Source organism: Pogoniulus pusillus, chromosome 6 (assembly GCF_015220805.1).
Source record: "Pogoniulus pusillus isolate bPogPus1 chromosome 6, bPogPus1.pri, whole genome shotgun sequence".
Taxonomy (NCBI): Eukaryota; Metazoa; Chordata; class Aves; order Piciformes; family Lybiidae; genus Pogoniulus; species Pogoniulus pusillus.
The window spans coordinates 30,228,288-30,255,349 of record NC_087269.1 but is presented as its reverse complement, the minus strand read 5'-3'; the positions used below and the strand labels follow the sequence as shown (position 1 = coordinate 30,255,349).

General features: G+C 48.0%; 1 protein-coding gene across 6 annotated transcripts in view; it reads left to right on the top strand.

The window, feature by feature from the left end:
* The window catches only part of TSPAN15 (tetraspanin 15), a 36,378-nt gene that overhangs the window by 5,244 nt on the left and 4,072 nt on the right, over positions 1 to 27,062 (top strand). For 5 of the 6 annotated variants that reach the window (XM_064145090.1, XM_064145085.1, XM_064145086.1 and 2 more), the window contains exons 2-6: positions 3,187 to 3,372; positions 9,791 to 9,865; positions 14,438 to 14,533; positions 18,317 to 18,433; positions 26,134 to 26,181. In XM_064145090.1, coding sequence (XP_064001160.1) covers positions 3,187 to 3,372; positions 9,791 to 9,865; positions 14,438 to 14,533; positions 18,317 to 18,433; positions 26,134 to 26,181 — 522 coding nt within the window. The remainder of the gene's footprint in view (positions 1 to 3,186; positions 3,373 to 9,790; positions 9,866 to 14,437; positions 14,534 to 18,316; positions 18,434 to 26,133; positions 26,182 to 27,062) is intronic. The other variant, XM_064145087.1, reaches the window with a different exon arrangement.

Genomic DNA, 27,062 nt, shown 5'->3' with positions numbered 1-27,062 from the left:
ATATATAATATTAATACACTATATATATTTATAGATTAAAAAAATATATAGTGAATGTATATAGTATTGAAACTCCTGAATTACATATACATGTGCAGTCACCAATGTTATATCCTTTATATATGTTTTGCAGGGTTCAGAGACTCTTTCCTCACTTGTTCTATCTGTGTTTAAAAATGTCAGGCTTCTTTGTTTATGTTGCCTTCTCCTTGAAAAGGAATGTATACTTTATGACTCAAATAATTGGATTTTGTAAAGGCTAGGAGGAGGCTCAGGGGTGACCTCATTGCTGTCTACAACTCCCTGAAGGGAGGCTGTAGCCAGGTGGGGGTTGGTCTCTTCTGCCAGGCAAGCAGCAAGAGAATAAGGGGACACAGTCTCAGATTGTGCCAAGGGAGGTCTAGGCTGGATGTTAGGAGAAACTTCTTGCCTGAGGGAGTGATTGGCATTGGAATGGGCTGCCCAGGGAGGTGGTGGAGTCGCCACCTTCCATGACAGTGTTGAAGCAAAGCCTGGCTGAGGCACTTAGTGCCATGGTCTGGTTGATTGGCCAGGGCTGGGTGCTGGGTTGGACTGGGTGATCTTGGAAGTCTCTTCCATCCTGGTTGATTCTATGATTTAGTAACAGGAAAGATCATTACATTTTTATAGTTGAAGCATATAAATAGTAAATTTGGATACCTGTTATTTTTCCACTGTGGTTTCTCTTCTGCCTTCCAGAATGAGTACAGCTTCTAATTTTTTTTTTTTTCAGAGGGGAGGGTTACTCTGAATTTGGTTGTGTCAATTTTTAAGCTGCTTATTTAATTAGCTTTCGTATGTTCATTTTATTTTTTAAATGACAGCTTGGTGGCTTTATTCCTCGTGTTAGCAGCTTCTGATTTGTTTTTATTCTTACTTGTAGAAAATCAAGGATTTCCTGGAGCCATTTATTTTAAGATAACCCATAATTAAAGAAACGTTTCAACTGTCAAGCTTAAAGTCTTGCAGCTGGTTACATCACATATCCATCTAGACCTTTTTCTGGGATATACCATGTGAGATCAAAAAGGTTTTTATACTGGAGGAACTTGCTGCTGTTGTGCAGGGAGCAGACTCGGGGTGAATGTTGAAAGGCTGGGTCAGAAAATAGAATCATGGAACTGTCAGGGCTGGAAGGGACTGCAAGGATCATCTAGCTTCAACCCATGCCATGAGCAGGGATGCCTCACACTTGATCAGGTTGCTCAGAGTCACATCCAGCCTGGCCTTAAAAGTTTCCTCCCAGGGATGGGACTTCTACCACTTGCCTGGTGTAGCTAGTTTGAGCCTACTGGGATATTTTAATGAGATGAATTAGATTATAGGCTGTGAAAAGGAAACAGTGGTGATGTGTACTTCACTCATACGCTTGCTGAGATATATAAAACCAAGAAATCAAGCACAGATAACAGAGTTGCTCTCTGGCTTTGGCTGTCTCACTTCTCTCTCTAACCTGCTGTCTAACTAATCCGTCTGCTTCCTAACCCCCCTGGCTGATTCTCCAAACTCACCTTGGAGAGGTGTGTAAGGCCAAGTCTGGGATAAGGTGGAGGGGTGGGAGAGTGGTTGGGAGCCCCTTCTGGGGACTCTGGTTTCTGGGAGGGCTGTTGTGTTTCTGTATTACCTTTTAAACTTGTTTATTTCTGTATATATTGTAAATACCTGCTTGTATATTGTGCTAAGCTGTAAATATAAAGCTTCATTCTTAATTTCCAGCCCAGCTGAGTCCAGTCTGGGTGACTTTCAGAAGGTGGGGGGGGGGGGGGGGGCAGGTGACACCCAAACTGTCACACCTGGGTGACCTGTTGCAGTGTCTCTCCACCCTCATGGCGAAGAACATCTTCCAAACATCCAGTCTGAATCTACCCAAGAAATGCTGATTGCCAGAATGATTGATTTGAACCTGGGCTCTTCCCTGAGGATGTGCCTGGCTGTAAGAGTCAGCAGTAAAGTTTTTGCACTGCAGTTTTCATCATTAAGTGTTGTGGGCTATTTTCTTTTTCCCAAACTCAGCATGTTTTGAAGCAACTTGAGGCATGCTGTGGGTTTAATGCCGATTGATTTTGACTTAGCTGTGATTATTTTGATCCAAGTGTCTTTGCTTTGTGCAATGAAATGCATCACTTCTTGTTTCACTCGACAGCTTTATCTGGTAGTGCTCCAGAAAGGATGTCATTTCAAACTTGCAGGGTTTGGTTTTTGTTCTAACTGGATGCATTTCCTCTGGTGGCAGGAGGAATGGAGGTGTAGGATGCACTTGGCCATATTTACTAAGTAGGAGTTGATGGAAAGGGACTGTGGGTTGCAGGCTGGTTTAGCAGTTGTGTCATAGTGGGCATATATGTCAGTCTCAGGGGGTTTATTTTCTAACTCTGCTTACTTCTGCTGTAGTCTTTGAGGTGTTTGTGAGTTGGTGTGGTTGTTTTTTATAATTTATTCTGTGCTTCTGATTTGAGAGTTTCATTTTTTTATAATTCTGAAGTGAGTAGTCACAGAAACACAGAAACATTCTGATTGGATCAAGATCACCAAGTCCAGGTGGTCACAGGATATTAGGGGTTAGAAGGGATGCAAAGAGATCATTGAGTCCACCCTCCCTGCCAAAGCTGGACCATACAATCTTAGGTCACAGAGGAACACATCTACATGGGCCTTGGAAGTCTGCAGAGAAGGAGACCCCACAACCTCTCTGGGGAGCTTATTCCAGCGCTCTGTGACCCTTACAGTAAAGAAATCCCCCCTTGTGTTGAGGCAGAGCCTCCTGTGCTGCAGCTTATATCCATTGCTTCTCTACTCTACAGCGTTCAGCCTATACCATATCATAGAATCAACCAGGTTGAAAGAGACGTCCAATATCATCCAGTCCAACCTATCGCCTAGCCCTGTCCAATCAACTAGACCATGGCACACAAAGGAATGCATCCAGACAGGCCTTGAAAGTCTCCAGAGAAGGAGACTCTACAACCTATCTGGAGAGCCTTTTCCAGTGTTCTATGACCTTTACAGTAAAGAAGCTCTCTCCAAGCACCACATCCAAACACATCCAGTGTTGATGACTCAACTACCTCCCTGGGCAGCCCATTCCAACGGTTCATTCACAAAATGTAATTGCTGTGTGCTGGCAGAAAGACTAATGTCTTGGCTCTTCTCTTTTTTGTGTTTCAGATGATTGGAGCCCTCGTCCTCGCAGTTGGGATTTATGCAGAAGTTGAAAGACAGAAGTACAAAACTCTAGAAAGTGCTTTCCTAGCCCCAGCAATTATTTTAATACTTCTGGGTATTATAATGTTCCTCGTGTCTTTTGTGGGTGTACTGGCTTCTTTAAGGGACAATTTATGCCTTCTGCAAGCAGTAAGTGTTGCCTGTCTTTTATTCTTAATATTTAAGACTCGGTGCTTTTGCTTTTTAGTGTATTCTGAATTCAAACTCATAGTCATATTTGCAGTAAAAAAAAAAAAATTAAGAAAGTGGCTTTGTAAATTTCAGATCTGAAACTGCTTTATGGCAGCAGGCCCCTAACCTAGCATCTGTGGGTGTCCCTTCATCAGGGAGCAGCATCAGGTATTTAGTCTTGTCAGTGGCAGGACTGGCAAAGGTCTGTGAGGGTGTGGTTGTTTGGGTGTTCCCTGCCCCCCCCCCCCACTTTAGAAATCACCCAGACTAGATTTAGCCAGGTCTGGAAATATGAATGAAGCTTATATTTACAGCTAGCACAATATACAAGCAGATATTGACAGTATACACAGTTATATACAGAAATATACAAGGTAAAAAGGTAATACAGAAACACAACTCCCCTCCCAGAAACCTGAGTCCCCAGGAGGGGCTCTCAACCATCCCTTCACCTTCCCCCTACCCCTCTCAACCTTACCCCAGCCCCAAGGAAGAATGGAAGTTTGGCCAGGGGCGTTAGGAATCAAAGTGGATTAGTCCAAAATGGAGGGTGAGGTTAGAGAGATGCAGTTCAGCCAGCAGCCCAAGTGAGAGTGATGCTGAGTGTGTTATCTACGTTTTGACTTATGTTTTTATACATCTCAGCAAGCCTATGAGCGAAGTAGACATCACCATTGTTTTCTTTCCACAGCCTGTAATCTGGTTCTTCTGACCAAAACATTCTAGCCTGCTTCAAACTAGCACAGAGTGATTATGCAAAATTAATAATCTGTGTTAATTTTGATACCCAGGAGATGATTGTTAATAACTATGAAAACTGTTTATTAGCTATGATTGGAATGGGTTTTTCAGGGAGGTGGTGGAGTCTCCGTCCCTGGAGGTGTTCAGGAGAAGACTGGATGAGGCACTTAATGCCATGGTCTAGTTCAGGGGTCCTCAAACTATGGCCTGTGGGCCAGATACAGCCCCCCAGGGTCCTCAGTCTGGCCTGATGGTATTTACAGACCCCACCCCCCCACCCACCCTGGGGGTTGCGGTGGAAACCAAGCAGGCCTTTCCTGACACTTAATCCGCTTGCCTGCCTCTGCAAGCACCAGCCGGGACTGGGCTGGAACCAAACTATAGTCTGGTTCTTGACGCTACTGGGCTGGAACCAAACTATAGTCCGGCCCCCGACACTACTGGGCTGGAACCAAACTATAGTCCGGCCCCCGACGCTACTGGGCTGGAACCAAACTATAGTCCGGCCCCCGACGCTGCTGGGCTGGAACCAAACTATAGTCCAGTCCCTGATGCTGCTGGGCTGGAACCAAACTATAGTCCAGTCCCTGATGCTGCTGGGCTGGAACCAAACTATAGTCCGGTCCCCGACACTACTGGGCTGGAACCAAACTATAGTCCGGCCCCCGACGCTACTGGGCTGGAACCAAACTATAGTCCGGCCCCCGACGCTGCTGGGCTGGAACCAAACTATAGTCCAGTCCCTGATGCTGCTGGGCTGGAACCAAACTATAGTCCAGTCCCTGATGCTGCTGGGCTGGAACCAAACTATAGTCCAGTCCCTGATGCTGCTGGGCTGGAACCAAACTATAGTCCAGTCCCTGATGCTGCTGGGCTGGAACCAAACTATAGTCCAGTCCCTGATGCTGCTGGGCTGGAACCAAACTATAGTCCAGTCCCTGATGCTGCTGGGCTGGAACCAAACTATAGTCCAGTCCCTGATGCTGCTGGGCTGGAACCAAACTATAGTCCAGTCCCCGATGCTGCTGGGCTGGAACCAAACTATAGTCCAGTCCCCGATGCTGCTGGGCTGGAACCAAACTGTAGTCCAGCTCCTGACACTACTGTGCTGGAACCAGACTGTAGTCCAGCTCCTGACACTACTGGGCTGGAACCAAACTGTAGTCTGGTCCTCAACACTACTGGACTGGAACCAAACTATGGTCCAGCCCCCGACAAACTATAGTCTGGCCCCCGACAGTGTCTGAGGGACAGTGAATCATCCTTCTGTTTAAAAAGTTTGAGGACCCCTGGTCTAGTTGATTGGCCAGGGCTGGGTGCTAGGTTGGACTGGATGATCTTGGAGGTCTCCTCCAACCTGGTTGATTCTAGGAACATTAAAACTTGCCAGAAAACTGATTCACAGGTTCAAAAATGCACAGGTTGGAAATTTAGACATGCAGGACAGAGGCAAAACTAGATCACTTATTTCTTAAAGTGACAAACACAAATATACTGGAAGAGGCTTTTAGGTATTTACTCAGAAAGTATTATAAATCAGGCAGTACCCAAAGCATGTGGAACTCTGTCTTATTGGCTGCTGAGACTTGATTCTTATCAGGCTTCTGAGGAAAGGAGGCAGACAATCTCTGACCTTGTCTCCTGGCTCCTCGGGATGATCTGTTTATCTCCAGGACTTCTAGTCTTAGCAGGAAGACTTTCAGGTGCAGGCAGGATGTCCTGCAATGTGCAGTCTCGGCACATTCTGCCCCTGTACTCAGCACTGCTCAGGCCACACCTTGAGTGCTGTGTCCAGTTCTGGGGTCCTCAATTCAGGAGAGATGTTGAGGTACAGGGATGTGTCCAGAGAAGGGCAGCAAAGCTGGTGAAAGTCCTGGAACACGAATCCTATGTGGGGAGGCTGAGGGAGCTGGGGTTGTTTAGTCTGGAGGAGGCTCAGAGGTGACCTCATTGCTGTCTACAACTACCTGAAAGGAAGTTGCAACTAGGAGGGGGTTGGTGTCTTCTCTCAGGCAAGCAGCAACAGAACAAGGGGACACAGTCTCAAGTTGTGGCAGGGGAGGTCTAGGCTGGATGTTAGGAGGAAGTTGTTGGCAGAGAGAGTGATTGGCATTGAATGGGCTGCCCAGGGAGGTGGTGGAGTCGCTGTCCCTGGAGGTGTTTAGGCCTGGATGAGGTGCTTAGTGCCATGGTCTGATTCATTGGCTAGGGCTGGGTGCTAGGTTGAACTGGATGATCTTGGAGATCTCTTCCAACCTGATTGATTCTATGATTCCTGAATCTATGATGTCACGCTGGGGGCTATGTAAGCCAACCATGTGCAGGCGTTTGGAGCCTGTTCCTGGTAAGCTCTCCAGGCAAATTCAGGATGCAAAATGAGGCAGCAGCAACCCCTGTGCTACCTGCTTATCCCTTTTATCTACGTCCAGCCCAAGACTATTGAGGCATGGGACATAGATTAGCCAATTGGAATGGCACTTTGCTTTCACCTTCCCCTCCCACGGTTGCCTCCTCCAGCACAGGAGGAGCAGGGGAACATGTCTGGGCTAGCCAACATGGATAAGCCCATGTTTGCTCCATCAAGCCTACCACCACAGGGTCAGAGCCCAGTGCTGGGAAAAGCAGCTTTCCAATAGTTAAGGACTTTATGAAAAGCAGCCAGGAATGTGCATTGTTATCAGTTGGCATGGATCTTGAGCAAACTCAGCTCTTGACATACCATTTGACGCCAGCACCACAATGCCTTTTCTTTTGCTGATCTGCCCCCACCATAGGCATGTGCCCTGCTTAGGAGAGTTGTGTTGGAGGAGAGGAAGAAGTGCTGCCTCTTGGCCAAACAGAAAGCTTCCCCTGTTAGTACAGGGGGTTTCCTAAAGCTGTGAATTTGCTTGATGGAACATGAAGTGCAGAGATGAGCTGTGGTCCTTGGTGGTTAGAATCACAGAAACAGTCAGGGTTGGGAGGAACCACAAGGATCATCCAGTTCCAACCTCCCTGCCATGGGCAGAGACACCCTACCCTAGAGCAGGCTGCCCACAGCCTCCTCCAGCCTGGCCTTAAACACCTCCCTGGGAAACCCATTCCAGGCTCTCACCACTCACATGATGAACAAATCCTCCTCGTGTCCAATCTGAACCTCCCCACCTCCAGCTTTGCTCCATTCCCCCTAGTCCTCTCACTTCCAGACAGCCTATTCCAGGATATCAGGGAGTGGCAGGACTAGGGGGAATGGAGCAAAGCTGGAGATGGGTAGGTTCAGACTGGCTGCAAGGAGGAAGTTTTTCAGCTGAAGAGTGGTGAGAGCCTGAAATGGGTTGCCCAGGGAGGTGTTTAAGGCCAGGCTGGACGGGGCTCTGGCCAGCCTGATCTAGGGTAGGATGCCCCTGCCCATGGCAGGGGGTTGGAACTAGATGGTCCCTTGCAACCCTGACTGATTGTATGTTTCTGTGATATCAGCTGTGTAGCAGTGCAGGTCTTTAAGAGAAGGACCGTAGAGGAGAGATGAAAGGGGACAGACAGGGACAGGTTTTCTCCACAGTGTCTCTAAAAGGGGAAATTGCTGTGAAATCCCTCTGTAGTGCTGTGGTTGCAGATGGAAATTGAACGTGTGACTAATGAGAAACAAAGCCCAAAACCATGATTTTCACCTTTAGGAGAGCTCAGTCTAAAGAAATGCTGGATGCAAGATAGGTTATGCAGGCCAATGCAGGAGGTAATTGTGGATTTTGAAATGGGTGCTGGAATTCTACTGAGAGTCAGTCCTTAGGCTTCTTTCAGCCTGAGTGTGCTGGTGTGTCCTTGTCTGGTTCCAAAGTATGTTTTGTGTTCCTATTGTGCTAGCAAATTCAATAGGATATTTAAATGAAGTTCCTGATAATCTGCTTCTTAGGCTGGTTCCGAAGTTAGCAGGAGAAATGATCTATCCAGTGAATCTGTGATGCTGATAGCAGGTATTGAGAGCACAGAAATTAAACCAGCTTTCAGAGTGGAGCACTAAAGATAGTTTCTATAGGAGAGACCATAAAACTTTGCTCCTGACGAAGTTCACTCTTAAGAAGCAGACCTAAATTCACCTAACAACCATCTTTCCTGCCTGAAGAATGCTTTGAGTTGGAAAAGGATTTCAGAAACCAGCATGTTGCAGCTATCTCGTGGTGGTGCTGTGGATTTTGTCATAATACTCATATTTTGCCTGTGCTTTGATAAGTAGTCATAGATGCACATATTGTGGTGGTGTGTGTGTGTATATACATACAGGAACAAATAAATAGAGATCTAGTAGGTGTAATTCTTCTTACCACTGAGGATAGTAGGTCCTGCTGGTGCCCCTTATGCAGCCTCTGTGCCTACCTGGCTGGGTGATGTACAGCGCAGCACAGTTTTCCCTGCTGAAGCAGCACACTAAGAGGTACCAAGCCCAGAATTTTGCTTTGATTTAACAATGACATCCCTAGTTTGGATTTATCACTAGTAGGAGATGATTTGGATTATCTTAAAGGCACTGCTTTACCCAAGAAATGAAAACTAACAGGTAAGTACTAAGCATAAAAACACACAGTTTGATGTGGCTTGTAGCAGCCCATTAGTGTGCTTCTCTGGGATGCTGTTAGAGATGTTTCTTGGCACGATAAAATACATCTGTTGGCTTTGAGTCCATTCAAAGCAGAAAAATAATGTCCTCGCCTGTTGGGCAAAACCCAGAATGACTCAAGTGAGGAGAAAAAGACTTTCTTGCTGCACTAACAGTTTCAGAAGGACAAAATCACGATTCTCTAGCTTTGTGTAAAATGCCATCCTGTCTGCAGAACACCAGTTGAATATTACCGACTGCAATCCCAAGCACAGATCCAGGTTGGGCAGTGAGTGGCTGGAGAGCAGCCCTGAGGAGAGTGACTTGGGGGTGCTGGTGGATGAGAAGCTCAACAGGAGCCAGCAGTGTGCACTTGCAGCCCAAAAAGCCAAGCAGAGCTTGGGCTGCATCAGGAGAAGTGTGGCCATTGGGTTGAGGGAGGTGATTCTTCCCCTCTGCTCTGGTGAGACCCCAGCTGGAGTCCTGCATCCAGTTCTGGAGCCCCTGAGACAAGAGGGATGTGGAGATGCTGGAGTGTGTCCAGAGAAGGGCCATGAGGATGCTGAGAGGGCTGGAGCAGCTCTGCTGTGAGGACAGATTGAAGGAGTTGGGGCCATTCAGTCTGGAGAAGAGGAGGCTGTGAGGTGACCTTCTTGTGGCCTTCTCCCTTCCACAAGGGGGCCTACAGGAAAACTGGGGAGGGACTTTTTAGGCTCCTGGGGAGTGCCATGACTAGGTGGCAATGGAGCAAAGCTGGAGGTGGGGAGGTTCAGATTGGACACGAGGAGGAAGTTGTTCATCAAGAGAGTGATGAGAGGCTGGAATGGGTTTCCCAGGGAAGTGGTTGAGACCCCATGGCTGGAGGTGTTTAAGGCCAGGCTGGCTGAGGCTGTGTGCAGCCTGCTCTAGGGTAGGGTGTCTCTGCCCATGGCAGGGGTGTTGGAATTGGATGATCCTTGTGGTCCCTTCCACCCCTGACTGATTCTATGATTCTCTGATTCTAACTGAAAGATAAATTGGAGTTTGTTCTTTTTAAGGGACTCACTTGCAATTGTTTTTCTGCAGTTCATGTACATTCTTGGCATCTGCTTGCTGATTGAGCTGACTGGTGGAGTGGTGGCCCTGATCTTCAGAAACCAGGTGAGCTGCTTGCAATTAGGTTTTGATCACCTGCTGAGAACGCTGTTCACAATGTCACAGCTGTGCTACTGAGTAAATAAGATGCTACAGCTGTCACCTGAACACTGATGAATGGAGGTTTGAAGGCAGTTCCAGACTTTTCAGGGTTCAGGGATGGGTGTAACTGGCCACCCACTCTGAAGATGAATTCAAGATTAAAGAGTATGGAGAAAATCTGGTAACTAAGAATGTGCAGTGCAGGCAAAATGAGCTTCCAGCTCTTCACATATTGCCAAGTGCTTGCTTCTCTTTGCCATCTAGGTTCCAGATTGCTGATTTGGGAAGTCTCCAACTGCATTTGTAGACTAATTTTTAGTGGCTAAAATGTTTCACCTCATCTAAAGGACAGCTCTTCCCAGCCTACATCCATAAGCAACATAACTAATTCCTGCAGGAAACCACATCATTTTTGAGTGTGCTCTGACTGCATCAAAAAATCAATTCTCACTAAACAGAAGGCAGCAGAATGTTTGGTTTTTAATGTCAGAAATGCTTCAAAACATAACTGTGTTCACTGTGGCAAGTACAAGATTTCTGTATTTAGATTTTTCTTAAAATCTGGCAAAATATGAGCATTAAAAGCAGATATTGAATAATAAAACTATTCCCTCCTCAACCCAACCTTAACCAATCTCATTTCCACAGTGAGAAGTCATCCCTGTGATGGTACATATGACATTAAAAGAAAAAAAAAACACTTTAAAAAATACAATATTTTTAATTAGCAAGTCATTGCTACTTTGAAATGAAGTTATAGTCTCCCTAGCAAATCACAGGATATTAGGGGTTGGAAGGGACCTGAGTTGATCATCGAGTCCCCCTGCCAGAGCAGGACAATACTGTCTAACAGAGCACAGAGGAACACATCCAGACAGGCCTTGAAAGTCTCCAGAGAAGGAGACATCACAACCTCTCTGGGTTCCAGTGCTCTGGGACCCTTACAGTAGAGAAGTTCCCCCTTGTGTTGAGGTGGAACCTCTTGCTGCAACTTACACCCATTGCTCCTTGTCCTATCCCAGGGAGCAAGTGAAAAGAGCCTGTCCCCTCTGTTCTGGCCAGCCTTCAGATACTTAAAAACATTTATCAAATCCCCTCTAAGTCTTCTTTTCTCCACATTAAAAAGTCCCAGGTTCCTCAGTCTCTCCTTATAAGCCATGCCCTCCAGTCCCCTAATCATCCTCGTAGCCCTCTGCTGGACCCTCTCCAGCAGATCCCTGTCCCTCTTAAACTGGGGAGCCCAAAATGTTTTCTTTTTACTCCATGCTCGAGCAGCATTGTGAACTTAACTCGTGATGAGTTACCTTCATTTTTCGAAGCCACCATTAGTCAGTGCTGTAGGTGTTGCCTTGGTCCCACACAAGGATTTATCCTGATTTATGGTGGTAGCACTAGGCTTATGTAGTCTGTGTGGGGTAGGAGTGTGGGCAGCACAGGATGCAGAGAGTTTGGCTGACAGAAAATTAAGTAATTCCAAAGATGGTATCTTAGAAAGAATTGCAGCTGACTTCTGGACAATGAAAATCTGCTGTGGGGTTTATATGCAGTAAGTGTTTTCCTGACACGTGTATTACTTGTCTGAGCAGGGCAGTCCTGCTCAGGGACAGGTTTATTTGCTTGTTTTATGAGGTAAAGGGAGGAGGAGGAAGTATTTAATAAAAGCTTAGGGTAATTATCTCTGCTTAATTGTTTTGCATGACTCAATGATTTTTCCCATTTCTTTCTCTATTGCCTTCTCAAATCTGTCCAGTCTAAATAAGCTGATACAGGTGGCATGAGAGCTGTCAGTGGCCAGGAGGTCAGTAAAGGTGATTCTGCACCTTTGAGACCCCATCTTGAACAATGCATGCAGTTCTGGTGTCCCCATCATAAGGACACAGGGCTCTTGGCATGAGTCCAGAGGAGGGCCACAAGGATGATCTGAGCACTGGAGCACATCTGCCACGAGGATAGGATGTGGGAGCTGGGGTTATGTGGCCTGGAGAAGGAAAAACTTGGAGGAACCTTATAGCTGCCTTCCAATACCTGAAGGGAACCTAGCGGAAGGCAGGAGAGGGACTTTCAGAATCATAGAATCAACCAGGTTGGAAGAGACCTCCAAGATCATCCAGTCCAACCTAGCACCCAGCCCTGTCCGATTAACTAGGCCATGCATGGCACTAAGTATCTCATCCAGGCTTTGCTTCAACACCTTCAGGGATGGTGACTCCACCACCTCCTGGGCAGCCCATTCCAATGCCAATCACTCTCTCTGACAACAACTTCCTCCTAACATCCAGCCTAGATCTCCCCCAGCACAACTTGAATCTCTGTCCCCTTGTTCTCTTGCTGCTTGCCTGGGAGAAGAGACCAACCCCACGTGGCCACAGCCTCCCTTCAGATAATTGTAGACAGCAATGAGGTCAGCCCTGAGCCTCCTCTTCTCCAGGCCAAACACCCCCAGCTCCCTCAGCCTCTCCTCACAGGGCTGTGCTCCAGGCCCCTCACCACCTTTATCGCTCTTCTCTGGACAGGTCCTGGAACCTCAACGTCTCTCTTGAATTGAGGAGCCCAGAACTGGACACAGGGTTCAAGGTGTGGCCTGAGCAGTGCTGAGCACAGGGGCAGAAGAACCTCCCTTGTCCTGCTGGCCACACTCTTCCTGACCCAGGCCAGGTTGCCATTGGCTCTCCTGCCCACCTGGGCACGCTGCTGGCTCATGTTCAGCTGCTATTTACCAGTACCCCCAGGTCCCTCTCTGCCTGGCTGCTCTCAGCCACTCTGTCCCCAGCCTGTAGCACTGCTTGTGGTTGTTGTGGCCAAAGTGTAGAACCCTGCACTAAGGGTGTTTTCATAAGAGTGTCTAGCAATAGGAGAAGAGGGGGATGGTTTTAAACCAAGGGAGATTAGGTTTGGACTGGATTTTTCTCTTCTGTTTTGAAGTGTTGCCATTTGTAAAGCAGAGAAAATGGGTAGTTGTGTTTCATGTTTCCTTCTGACCTGGGGAGATGTACCCTTGATCATTTCAGCAGCTGGACTGAAAGGAAAGATGTTACATTCTACTTCTGATTAGTCTCAGTTTTTCCTATGCTGTGATTGTGCTGGATGGTGAAAACTGAATAATTGGTTTGGGATTTTTGGTCACATCCTCTGAACTTTAAAAACATTTTGTGGATTTAATGTGCCAAGCTGAGGAAGTAGCTATTTTTTTTTTCATCTGCCACTTCTCCACTGCTGTACTTCTCAAAACAATCACTGTGAAACATACAGGTACACTTATTTGTTTTCTGTTTAAGATGGAGTAAGGCTCTTTATCTGGCAATTATAGATTCATTGGAAAAGAAAATGATGTAAATTAATGGAAGATAAAAGTCATGGCAGACAGTGAAGAGACACAAAGTTCTTGTCCCTCAGGGCATGCTGAGTACCACAGTGCCAAGACCTAGCACTCGAATCCACTGTTTTGTCACCCAAAAGAAGACAGATTCTGAGTCCCTACTGGGAGGGATTTAGCCTAGATATAATAGAACCATTATGGACCTCCTAGGTTGAGACCATCCCAAGCACAAATCCAGGCTGGGCAGTGAGTGGCTGGAGAGCAGCCCTGAGGAGATGGACTTGGGGGTGCTTGTGGATGAGAAGCTCAACAGGAGCCAGCAGTGTGCACTTGCAGCCCAGAAAGCCAAGCAGAGCCTGAGCTGCATCAGGAGAAGTGTGGCCAGCAGGTGGAGGGAGGTGATTCTTCCCCTCTACTCTGCTTTGGTGAGACCCCAGCTGGAGTCCTGCATCCAGTTCTGGAGCCCCTGAGACAAGAGGGATGTGGAGATGCTGGAGTGTGTCCAGAGAAGGGCCATGAGGATGCTGAGAGGGCTGGAGCAGCTCTGCTGTGAGGGCAGACTGAGGGAGTTGGGGCTGTTGTGTCTGGAGAAGAGGAAGTTCCGAGGTGACCTCTTTGTGGCCTTCCAGTATCTGAAGGGGGACTACAGAAAAAAGCTGGAGAGGGACTTTTTAGACTCTTGGGGAGTGCCAGGACTAGGGGGAATGGAGCAAAGCCAGAGGTGGGGAGATTCAGCCTGGCCGTGAGGAGGAAGTTGTTCATCAAGAGAGTGGTGAGAGGCTGGAATGGGTTTCCCAGGGAGGTGTTTGAGGCCCCATGGCTGGAGGTGTTTAAGGCCAGGCTGCTCTAGGGTAGGATGTCCCTGCCCTTGGCAGGGGGGTTTGGAGCTAGATGATCTTCCAACCCTGACTGATTCTGTGATCTCGGGGAGGTGCCTGGATAGCCTCAGCAAAGCAGCAGCTCACTGGAGAGACATCACACAGTTAGCACTTCCCAGCACAAACCCAGCAGTGGGGCTGCTTCCTTCAAGGAGAAGGGATGGGCTGGCCCTGCAGGGCAGTGCTGGGATGTGTTTCTAACTAGCACTTGTTTTTTAGTTTCTTTTAGAGTGAAAAGCCTTTCCTGTTGTGTTCATCAATTACATTTATTGCTTTAGCTTGCTGTTTAATTTTGTTTTGGTGTGTGCATCCTGTGAACCTTGTTTTATTTTTGCCCTCTAGACAATCAACTTTTTGAATGATAATATTAGAAGAGGAATTGAGAATTACTATGATGATTTAGACTTCAAGAACATCATGGATTCTGTCCAGAAGCAGGTTAGTTGTGTTGGTTTTCCATGAGTGTTTTTTTTACCCCTGAGGCTCATTCAGTGTTGTGATGTGATAGGTCCTGGACAATACCTCTGAATTTTTCCAGTGATGTGACAGATCAAATTCTTACTGATCAGGTGGGTAAGATCTAATGCCTCCTCTGTTGTAGTGTTGCTATGATCAGGCTCCTTCAACATCCCAGCTGGCATATGAAGTCCTCTGAATCAGTGATGTAAGGTAGCTTTTGCCTTGCTAGGTGTGATTTCGATGCTGAAAGCCAAATCCTGCTGACACCCAGATTCAGACAAATTCAACCTGAATTCCACTCAAATTCTTGCACTTGGATTTTTATGCTGCCTAGCCTAAGATGTTCAAAAGCATCTGGGGTTGTTCAGCCTAGAGAAGACTCCAAGGGGGACCTTCTAGCTGCCTTCCAACACCTGAACGGATCCTACAGGAAGGCTGGAAGGGGATTTTTCATAAGGGTGTCTAGGGATAGGACAAAGGGGAGTGGTCTGAAGCTGAGGGAAAGTAGATTTGGACTGGAGCTTAGGAAGAAGTTCTTAGGTAGGAAGGTGGTGAGAATCTGGAATAGGCTGCCCATGGAAGTTTTGGATGCCTCTTCTCTGGGGGTGTTCAAATCCAGACTGGATGAAGCCTTGAGCAGCTGAGTCTAGTTGAGAGGCATCCTTGCCCAAGGCAGGGAGGTTGGAGTAGATATTCTCTCAGGTCACTTGCTACCTAAGTCATTCTGTGATATCCTTAACAGGAAACAATTAGGTGGCACTTAGGCTCTTGGAACCTGGGCTGTTGTATTTTCACTGCAGGGCACAGAGCAAGCTCTGCAGCAGGATGGTTATTCAAAGGAAATGCCCATGGAAATATATATACCTGTAATTAAAAGTCTGAAATTGCAGTGAGCCCAGCTGAACATTACTTAATGGCACATGTGTGAGAGACTGGAAGGTGTCCAGAGAAGGGCGACGACGCTGGTGAGAGGCCTGGAGCACAGCCCTGTGAGGAGAGGCTGAGGGAGCTGGGGATGTGCAGCCTGGAGAAGAGGAGGCTCAGGGGTGGCCTCATTGCTGTCTACAACTACCTGAAGGGAGGCTGTAGCCAGGTGGGGTTGGGCTCTTCTGCCAGGCAAGCAGCAACAGAAGAAGGGGACACAGTCTCAAGCTGTGGCAGGGGAGGTCTGGGCTGGATGTTAGGAGGAAGTTGTTGTCAGAGAGAGTGATTGGCATTGGAATGGACTGCCCAGGGAGGTGGTGGAGTCACCGTCCCTGGAGGTGCCTGGCTGAGGCACTTAGTGCCATGGTCTAGTTGATTGGCCAGGGCTGGGTGCTAGGTTGTACTGGATGATCTTGGAGGTCTCTTCCAACCTGCTTGATTCTATGACATAGTTGACTCACAGCCTTTTTTTTGGTGTGTTGAAATGCTTATTGGATTATTGAAGAGTTCTGCCATGCAGTTCAGGGATTATAGAAGCAGAAAATGTTCAGAAATGGGATGTCAAGGCCCACGTGGTATCAGTGACCATGCCAAATAATGATTTAAAAAGAAGAGTTTAAATTATCTTAGGAAGTGATATGCATGTTTTATGACATCGTTATGAGGATGGCAGCCTGCTTTGAAAAACAAAGTCAGCATGGAAAGTCTGTCAAAAGCAAACCATCCTGAGGAAATTTTGTCATTGGGCTTCATCATGCTTTAAAGTTTCCATGCACTGCCCAAAATGATGTGCATGTGCAGCAAATATACACTTTAGTGATGGAACAACGCTGCTTCTTTTCCCTTCCTTTAAAATACAAAATGTAGAGTTATGTAAAATCCATGTAAACTTACTGTATTTGTTTGCCAGATTTTAGTTCTGTTAAATTGGACACGAAATGTTTTGATGAATTCGTTTTTCTGTAGCAACATAGGTTTTGGGGTGGGGTTTTTTTGCATTTGAAACTTGGTATCATAGAATCAAGCAGGTTAGAAGAGACCTCCAAGCTCATCCAGTCCAACCTAGCACCCAGCCCTGTCCAGTCAACTAGACCATGGCACTAAGTGCCTCAGCCAGGCTTTTTTTCAACACCTCCAGGCACAGTGACTCCACCACCTCCCTGGGCAGCCCATTCCAATACCAATCACTCTCTCTGCCAACAACTTCCCCCTAACATCCAGCCCAGACCTCCCCTGCCACAATTTGAGACTCTGTCCCCTTCTTCTGTGGCTGCTTGCCTGGAAGAAGAGCCCAACCCCACCTGGCTACAGCCTCCCTTCAGGTAGTTGTAGACAGCAATGAGGTCAGCCCTGAGCCTCCTCTTCTGCAGGCTGCACACCCCCAGCTCCCTCAGCCTCTCCTCACAGGGCTGTGCTCCAGGCCTCTCACCAGCTTTGTCGCCCTCCTCTGGACTTGTTTCAGTACCTCAACATCTCTCTTGAATTGAGGAGCCCAGAACTGGACACAGCACTCAAGGTGTGGCCTGAGCAGTGCTGAGTACAGGGGCAGAATAACCTCCCTCATCCTACTGGCCACACTGTTCCTGACCCAGGCCAGGATGCCATTTGGTTCTCTTGACCACCTGGGCACACTGCTGCCTCATGTTCAGCTACTCTCTACCAGCTCCCCCAGGTCCCTCTCTGCCTGGCTGCTCTCCAGCACTCTGTACCCAGCCTGTAGCTGGGAGTTGTAGAACCCTGCACTTGGCCTTGAATTAGATATGTAGTCACAAGCCTTAATAAAAGGCACTAAATAACATCTGGAGAAGTGTATTGCAGCTCAAGTTTGAGTGAATGTAAAAACATTGCTTAATGATGTCCAGACCTGAAAAGATCGTTTTTCAATTTGGAAAAGATGGGAGGTGGAGCTTATCAACAAGTGATAACCGAAGCAGAAACCTAGGCTGGGCAGTGAGTGGCTGGAGAGCAGCCCTGAGGAGATGGACTTGGGGGTGCTGGTGGATGAGAAGCTCAACAGGAGCCAGCAGTGTGCACTTGCAGCCCAGAAAGCCAAGCAGAGCCTGGGCTGCATCAGGAGAAGTGTGGCCATTAGGTTGAGAGAGGTGATTCTTCCCCTCTACTCTGCTCTGGTGAGACCCCAGCTGGAGTCCTGCATCCAGTTCTGGAGCCCCTGGGACAAGAGGGATGTGGAGATGCTGGAGTGTGTCCAGAGCAGGGCCATGAGGATGCTCAGAGGACTGGAGCAGCTCTGCTGTGAGGACAGACTGAGAGAGTTGGGGCTGTTCAGTCTGGAGAAGAGGAGGCTCTGAGGTGACCTCCTTGTGGCCTTCCAGTATCTGAAGGGGGCCTACAGAAAAGCTGGGGAGCAACTTTTCAGATTGTCAGGTAGTGATAGGACTAGGGGGAATGGGTCAAAGCTGGAGGTGGGGAGATTCAGCCTGGCTGTGAGGAGGAAGTTGTTCAGCAAGAGAGTGGTGAGAGGCTGGAATGGGTTTCCCAGGGAGGTGTTTGAGGCCCCATGGCTGGAGGTGTTTAAGGCCAAGCTGGCTGAGGCTGTGGCCAGGATGCTCTAGGGTAAGGTGTCCTTGCCTGTGGCAGGGGGGTTGGAACTGGCTGATCCTTGTGGTCCCTTCCAACCCTGACTGATTCTATGATTCTAAGTGCTTTGCTCTGGCACCCTGGGTGGTAGCTTGAGGACAGAATGCTGAGTAGCTCTGTACTCTTGAGATTGTTTTATTCTCCCTTTGTTTTCTATTTCGTGGAACAGTTTCTGTTATGATAACAGTGATTTTTTTTCCTTTGCCTTTTGTGTTGTTTGCTTGTTTTTGTTTTTTCCAGTTTAAGTGCTGTGGTGGGGAAGATTACAGAGACTGGTCACAGAATGTGTACCACAATTGTGCAGCACCAGGACCGCTGGCATGTGGGGTGCCCTACACCTGCTGTGTCTCTAATAAGGTCAGTCCTGACATCTTGGCATCACTGCTGTTGGCCAGGGCATTGGTGATGGCATTAAAAGATACATCACTTTAGGAGAAGTGAAGGAAAATGGGTCTCTCCCAAAAACAGGCTCTATGGATCCATGACTATTGGCAGCTTTGGAATGAGAAAATAATGAATTAGAAGTGTTGGCTCTGCTCTATTTTACTGCCCCACTGCTTAGTCTTAGAAAGCAGAAGGGATCTTGGGAGGTCCTCTAACTTCATGGCATGCCTAGATGAAATCTTGCTGGTGTTCTCCCTAGGGTTTGCTGCCCCAGCTTGGCCAGGAAGGCTGGGTTCCAGTTGCTTCCATGGGTGGGGATTGGAGTGATGTGCAGCAGCTGCTATGTGAATTGAAAACTAAACAGAGTGACCATGGCATCCAGAAAAATGGGGCAGGCATCCAGAAATGTGGGCAAATGACATCAGGGTCAGTGCATCTTTGCAGATCTAGACTGAAGCTGCTGCTCTGCCTTAAGTCATGTTTGAAGCTTGCTTGTCTGCCACACTGTTAAAATGCGCCCTGGAAGGACACCCTGTCAGCTGGACTCCACACCAGCTCTTCAGTCTGCAGTGATCTGGTATTAACTGGTGCTGGCAGCACTAGGAGCAGGCATTAAGTGAATGAGTTTTGTATCATTTGTATAATTTTTAGCAGTTTTAATTTGTTGTTTTTCATTTGGGGGGCTGGATGTAATGCTCGATTTGATGAAGAACTGTTCAGAGATTTCTAGAATGGTTTGTGTTGGAAGTGACCTTAAAAATCATTTAGTTCCAACAGCCCTGCCATGGGCAGGGACACCTTCCACTAGATCAGGTTTCTTGAGGCCTCATCCAGCCTGGCCTTGAACACCTCCTTGGAGGTGGCATTCACAACCTCCCTGAGCAACCTGCTCCAGTGTCCCCAGCCTCACTGTAAATAATTTCTTCCTAATCTCCAGTCTAAATCTGCCCTCCTCAAGCTTCAATCCATTCCCTCTTGTCCAATCTTTACAAGCCGTTTTACAAAGTCCCTTCCTGTTTTTCTTGTAGCCCCTTTCAGGTACTGGAAGGCTGTTCTAAGGTCTCCATGGAGCCTTCTTTTCTCCAGTCTGAAAACCCCCAACTCTCTCAGCCTGTGCCCATAGAGGAGGTTCTCCAGCCCTCTGATCATCTTTGTGGCCTCCTCTAAACCTGCTCCAGCAGTTTGATGTTCCTCTTACGCTGAGGACACCAGAACTGGCACAGTGCTCCAGGTGGGGTCTCAACTTAAAAACCACTGAGGGCTGTCCCTGCCTCACTGAGTTTTTGTCTTTGTTCTGAAGAGGAGATGAGAAAGAGAGTGTCTGTAAGAGCAGGCACAGCAGAGCTCAAGAGGGATAGCCTGTCAGTGCCTGCTATGTGCTGCCCTTCCAATATCTGCCTTAAGCAGGGGTGTTTAACAAAAGGGAGAGCAGAAGTGTTGTGTCAGTAATCCTGCTAGGTGTTGCTGAGAAATCTGTGTACTAGGAAGGTGTCTGTTACGTGCACTTGCATGTGTTCTCTGTTTGAGAAAGAGTCTATTTAAATCCACACTGACCTGTGGTTTATTCTCAGAAACTAAAGCTAAACTTTAAGCCTTAGGTGTTTGAGAATAAGAAAGTCGTGCATGTGAAAGCAGCATCTGCTGCTTCACAGCTGTGCTGAGCAGAGGAGCTCAGGATTTTGTCCTCAGTTGATGAGAAAAGAGGATAGAGCTGGATTTTTAGCAGTCATTCAGAACGGCCGTGGAGGTGTTGAAGCAAAGCCTGGATGAGGCACTTAGTGCCATGGTCTGGTTGACTGGATAGGGCTGAGGGCTAGGTTGGACTGGATGAGCTTGGAGGTCTCTTCCAACCTGGTTGATTCTAACATCTCTTGGTTTTCTGTAGCTCTTACTCCTCTGTTGAAGTTTAATAGGTTAGTTGATGTTTGTGGAAATGCTCCATCCCTGAAAGGGATCAAGGGCAGGTTAGGTGGAACTTTGAGAAACCTGGTCTAGTGGAAGATGTCTCTGCCTGTGGCCAGGGGATTGGAACTAGATAATCTTTAAGATCCTTTCCAAACCAAACCATTGTAGGATTCTATTCTGTTCTCTTTTATGAAACACAGCAGTACTATGAGAGCAAGTACTGCAGTAGCCAGTGACCAGGAACTCCAGGTGCTTTTCCAATCATGGCATAAATAATCAGACATGTGGAGGACTTCAAATGTGACCTGCCAGGCAGGAAAACACTGAGAGAAGAACTTCTCTGAGGGAAAACAAGGAACATATCTTCTCTATGGTCATGGGGTTCAATAAGGCAAAGTGTAAGGTCCTGCACCTAGGTTGAGGCAGTCCTTGATATCAACACGGGCTGAGAGCAACCCTGCAGAAAAGGACTTGAGGGTACTGGTGGGTGATAAACTGAACATGAGCCAACAGTGTGCGCTTGCAGCCCAGGCAGCCAATGGTGTCCTCGGCTACATCAAAAGCAGCATGGCCAGCAGGTTGAAAGAAGTGATTCTGCTGCTCTGCTCTGGTGAGACCTCACCTGGAGCCCTCAGTGCAGGAAGGACATGGACCTGATGGAGTGGGTCCAGAGGAGAGCCACGAAAATTATCAGAGGGATGGAATACCTTTGCTATGAGGACAGGCTGAGAGAGTTGGGATTGTTGATCCTGGAGAGAAGGCTCCAAGGAGACCTAATAGCAGCCTTCCAGTATCTGAAGTGGGCTACAAGAAGGCTGCACAAGGAGTGTTTACAAAGGCCTGCAGTGAAAGAACAAGGAGCAATGGTTTGAAATTAAAGGAAAATTAAATTGGATGTTAGGAACAAATTCTGCACCATGAGGTAGGTGGAACACTGGAACAGATTGCCCAGTTGAGGCCTCATCCCTTAAGATATTCCATCAGGCTCAACAGGGCTCTGAGTAATTTGATTGAGTGGAGGATATCCCTGCTGAATGCAGGGAGGTTGGACTAGATGACCTTTGGAGGTCTCTTCAACCCAAACCATTCTACGCTCCACTGACAACCTGAGAGCAGTGACAATCAACCAGGTTGGAAGAGATTTCCAAGGTCATCAAGTCCAACCTATCACCCACCCTTATCCAATCAACATAGAATCAGCCAGGTTGGAAGAGACCTCCAAGATCATCCAGTCTAACCTGTCACCCAGCCCTGTCCAATCAACCTGACCATGGCACTAAGTGCCTCAGCCAGGCTTCGCTTCAACACCTCCAGGGCCAGCGACTCCAGCACCTCCATTCCAATGCCAATCACTCTCTCTGGCAAGAACTTCCTCCTAACATCCAGCCTAGACCTCCCAATGGGAGCCTGCAAGGCATTAAGCTCAAGGAAGTTAATGGAAAGATGGGAAGATGCCCCAAAATAGCAACCCAAGTTCTTATTTAGGTAGGTAGGCTGTTCTGCAAGATGCTGTAGTAGGCCTTTTGCTTTGCCACCCTGGGATGCCGTTGTCATGCCTGGTGATGTCCAGGTGTCACAGATGTTCCTCAGCAGGATGACGCTAACACTGTGGCTGCATGGCTGCCTGGCTGCCTGCCTCAGAGGAAGAAAAATCCACCCAGAAGATGCATAAATCTGGTGTGTTTGACAAGTGCTTCCAAATACAGGCTGGGTTCTGTCCCAGGAGGCTGCAGATATGGTTGGTGATTACTCACTTGCTTTGTAGTCATGGAAAACTCCTGCTAATGTTGGAGGTTGGATTCTGATCCGCTGAAGAAGCCTTGCTCTAATGTGAGCCAGGCTCATCCTGGGGGCACTCTGAAGGGACTGCTTTTAAGTCAAAGTACTTATTAAAGACTTAGACTAGTGCAGCAGATGAAAATGGGTCCCCAAATGTCTGTAAACCTCAGTTTCTAATGCCTTTATCTCTGTTGCATGCATTTTCTTGTGCTGCATTGTCCTGCTAGCAAATGCTGTGTTTAAAATTGATTGATTGATGTGACACTGTTCTCTGTGGTCCCACGTCTGGGAGTGGCCACGCATTCATGGCTTAGCCTGAAGTGTTTTGTACAGCTGAGATCACTCACAGCAGACACAGCAACAGGCTGCTTCAGCCTGGTACTGCAAGCTTGGACTTCCAGGAGCGTTTATCACCTGTGATTGACAGTTGGGTACCCTTCACATTTTCCCAACAGACTTGTGCCATGGTCAGCTTTTCACTTAGGAGTAGGCTGAACCTTGTTCATTGTGAAAGCCCAACTTGTGGGGGGCTTAAAAGGCTGACCCTGATATTTCTGCCACTTGCTAACATCCATCTTCTTTCCATCTTCTGCAGACATTCCTCTTCCTTCCTGGGGGTGACCTGGCTGCCCCAGGTTACTGCTCAGGAGCCACCAGCCTGTTTAGAAGTGTCATTTCAACATCTCCTCTTAATTTTGAGAGAGGATGTATGACTACAGTATGCTTTCTTCTGCCTTATTTTTCTCATTTCTCTATTTTGATTTTTTTTCCATGTCATTGGCATTGTTTGTTGCTTCCTTTGATGCTGGTGGGCTTTACACTGGTCATGAAGATGGATCAGAAGGTTGGGGAACTCCACCCTGGGGCAGGCTGAGAGAATTAGGGGTTTTCAGTCTGGAGAAAAGAAAGCTTCAGAGATGCCTTATTGTGGCCTTCCAGTACCAGAAGAGGACCTACAAGAAAGCCAGGAAGGAACTTTTGACAAGGGCTTGTGGTGACAGGGAAAGAAGAAATGGCCTTAAGCTTGAGGAGGAGAGATTTAGGCTGGATATTAGGAAGAAATTCTTTACAGTGTGGGTGGTGAGACACTGGAACAGGTTGTCCAGGGAGGCTGTTAATGCACCTCCCCAGAGGTGTCCAAAGCTGGGTTGGATGAGGCCTCAAGCAACCTGATCTAGTGGAAGGTGTGTCTGCCAATGACAAGGGAGTTGGGACTTTAAGGTCCTTTCCAACCTAAACCATTTGCCAGTTCAAGCAGAGCTTTGGGGCCCACAGGGAGTATGAAATGCCTGCAGAAAATCTATGAGTAATCTGGGATGAATGCAAGGACCCAGTCTTTTTTTAATAGATACATTTCAAATTCATATATATAATGGTATATAAGAATAGAACAGTCTTTGTCTTGTAAAACACTGATGTTGATATTATTGGCTGTAATTTGGGGGTTAGGTATGCCTGAGCTTTCACTGGTCGTCATGGTGGCACGGTTTCTGATTTCCTTAATGAGATCTGTTCAGTTGTAAAGGTGTTAAAATGAAAACCAGACTTTGCTTTCCTGATGCTGCACAGGTGTTCGTGGGCAGGTACCAGTTCAAATACCTTCAGTTGTTACATACTGGCAATGCTGCTTTCTCTGTGATCATGTGGAGCTCCAGCTAAAGCTGATCATGACTAACCTGGTAGCATTCTATGATGCCATAACTGAATGGGAAGATGCAGGCAGAGCAGCACCTGTAGTCTGCCTTGACCTTACCAAGGCTTTTGATACTGTCTTCTGTAACATCCTTGTGAGCAAGCTCAGACGCCAGTGGTGTTCCCCAGGGATCAGTTCTGGGCCCAGTCCTGTTCGATATCTTTATTGATGATCTGGATGAGGGGATTGAGTCCAGCATCAGTAGGTTTGCAGATGACACCAAGCTAGAAGCAGATGTGGATCTGTTGGAGGGTAGGAGAGCCCTGCAGAGAGACCTTGCCAGGCTGGATGGGTGGGGCAGAGGTCAAGGGGATGAGATTGAACAAGGCCAAGTGCAGGGTTCTGCACTTCAGCCAAAACAACCCCAAGCAGTGCTACAGGCTGGGGACAGAGTGGCTGGAGAGCAGCCAAGCAGAAAGGGGACCTGGGGGTGCTGGTAGGTAGTAGCTGAAGATGAGGCAGCAGTGTGCCCAGGTGGGCAGGAGAGCCAATGGCATCCTGGGCTGGCTCAGGAACAGTGTGGCCAGCAGGACAAGGGAGGTCCTTCTGCCTCTGTACTCAGCACTGCTCAGGCCACCCCTTGAGTGCTGTGTCCACTTCTGGGCTCCTCAATTCAAGAGAGATGTTGAGGTGTCATGGAGGGTGATGGAAGGTGTCCAGAGAGGGGCAACAAAGCTGGTGAGGGGCCTGGAGCACAGCCCTGTGAGGAGAGGCTGAGGGAGCTGGGGAGCTGGGGGTGTATGGCATGGAGAAGAGGAGGCTCAGGGCTGACCTCATTGCTGCCTACAACTACCTGAAGGGAGGCTGTGGCCAGGTGGGGTTGGTCTCTTCTGCCAGGCAATCAGCAATACAACAAACGGCACAGTCTCAAATTGTGGCAGGGGAGGTCTAGGCTGGATGTTAGGAGGAAGTTGTTGTCAGAGAGAGTGATTGGCATTGGAATGGGCTGCCCTGGGAGGTGGTGGAGTCTCCATCCCTGGAGGTGTTGAAGCAAAGCCTGGGTGAGGCACTTAGTGCCATGGTGTAGTAGATTGGCCAGGGCTGGGTGCTAGGTTGGACTGGCTGAGCTTGGAGGTCTCTTCCAACCTGCTTGATTCTGTGATTCAAAAAATGTGGGATAGAAGAACAGACAGTGAGGTGGATTAAGGGCTGGTTACACCATAGAGTGCAAAGAGTGGTGCTCAACAGTGCCAAGTCCAGCTGGAGAGCTGTGACTAGTGGAGTCTCCCAGTGCTGGGTCCACTTGTGTTCAACATCTTCATCAATTCCATCGATGAGGGGACAGAGTCTGCTCAGCAAGTTTGCTGATGATGCCAAACTGGGAGGCTTGACTGATACAGCTGAAAGCTGTGTGGCCATCCAGCAATGCTTGGACAGACTGAGAGCTGGGCACAGAGGACCCCAATGAGGTTCAACAAGGACAAGTGCAGAGTCCTGCATCTGGGGAAGAATATTGAACTGCACCAGTACAGGTTGGGAGGTGATCTGCTGGAGAGCAGCCCTGTGGAGAGGGACCTGGGTGCGCTGGTGACTAACAGGTTATCCATGGCACAGCAATGTGTCCTGGTGGCTAAGAAGGACAATGGTATCTTGGGGTGTATTAAGCAGAGTGTGTCCAGCAGATCAAGGGAGGTTCTCCTCCCCCTCTACTTGGCTCTACTGAGGCCTCACCTGGAGTATTGCATCCAGTTCTGGGCTTCTCAGTTCAAAAGGGACAGAGGGCTACAAGGATGATTAAGGGACTGGAACACTGCCTTATGAGGAAAGACTGAAAGTGGGGCTTTTCAGTCTGCGGAAGAGAAGACAGAGAGGATTTAGTAGATGTTTATAAATATCTGAGGACTGGGTATCAGGAAGGAAGGGGCAGCCCCTTCTCAGGTGTACCCTGTGATAGGACATGGGGCAATGGATGTCAACTACAGCACAGGAGGTTCCATCTCCACACGAGGAAGAACTTCTTTACTGTAAGGGTCACAGAACAGTGGAACAGGCTCCCTGGAGAGGTTGTGGAGTCTTCTCTAGAGACTTTCAGGACCTGTCTGGATGTGTGATTGCACTGGATTGTATGGACCAGCTCTGGCAGGGAGCTTGACTGGAAGATCTCTAGAGGTCCCTTCCAACCCCTAGCATTCTGTGATCCTGTGATCTTGGGGCCACTGGAATAGACTGGTATTGGACTGGGCAGTAATCCTGTTGTTGAGTTTTATGAGAGCTGGGTGAACACAAGAAGACTAAGAATAATTTTGTTGTGGTTTTCGTTTTCTGCTCCAGTTGATGTTTGTTGTTTCCTTTCCAGACAGGCATTATGAACACCATGTGTGGATACAAAACCATTGACAAAGAGGTAATGTAACCAGTGGCCACCTTGTCATGGCGAAGGCTGCTGCTTTCTCTACCTTGTTTTGGTCAGTTTTCTGCATGCTTAAATCTGCCAGGCAATTTAAATCAGCAATTAAAACTATTTTATCTGGAATAACTTTCATATATTAAAAATAACCCCAAACCTGATCTTATTTGATCCTGGCATCTTCCCTTCTTTGTGTCTTCTATAATTCCTTGTTTGATGTGCCTGAAGCACATCTTCCCAAAGCTCCCCCCCAATTCCTTACAAGCAGGTTGGAAGAGACCTTCAATTCATCCAGTCCAACCTAGCACCTAGCCCTAGCCAATCAACCAGACCATGGCACTAAGTGCCTCAGCCAGGCTTTTCTTGAACATCTCCAGGCACAGCGACTCCACCACCTCCCTGGGCAGCCCATTCCAACGCCAGTCACTCTCTCTGCCAACAACTTCCTCCTAACATCCAGCCCAGACCTCCCCTGCCACAATTTGAGACTGTGTCCCCTTGTTCTGTTGCTGCTTGCCTGGCAGAAGAGACCAACCCCACCTGGCTACAGCCTCCCTTCAGGTAGTTGTAGGCAGCAATGAGGTCAGCCCTGAGCCTCCTCCACGCCAAACACCCCCAGCTCCCTCAGCCTCTCCTCACAGGGCTGTGCTCCAGGCCCCTCACCAGCTTCGTTGCCCTTCTCTGGACACCTTCCACTACCTCAACATCTCTCTTGAATTGAGGAGCCCAGAAGTGGACACAACACTCAAGGTGTGGCCTAACCAGTGCTGAGTACAGGGGCAGAAGGACCTCCCTTGTCCTACTGGCCACACTCTTCCTGAGCCAGCCCAGGATGCCATTGGCTCCCCTGCCCACCTGGGCACACTGCTGCCTCATCT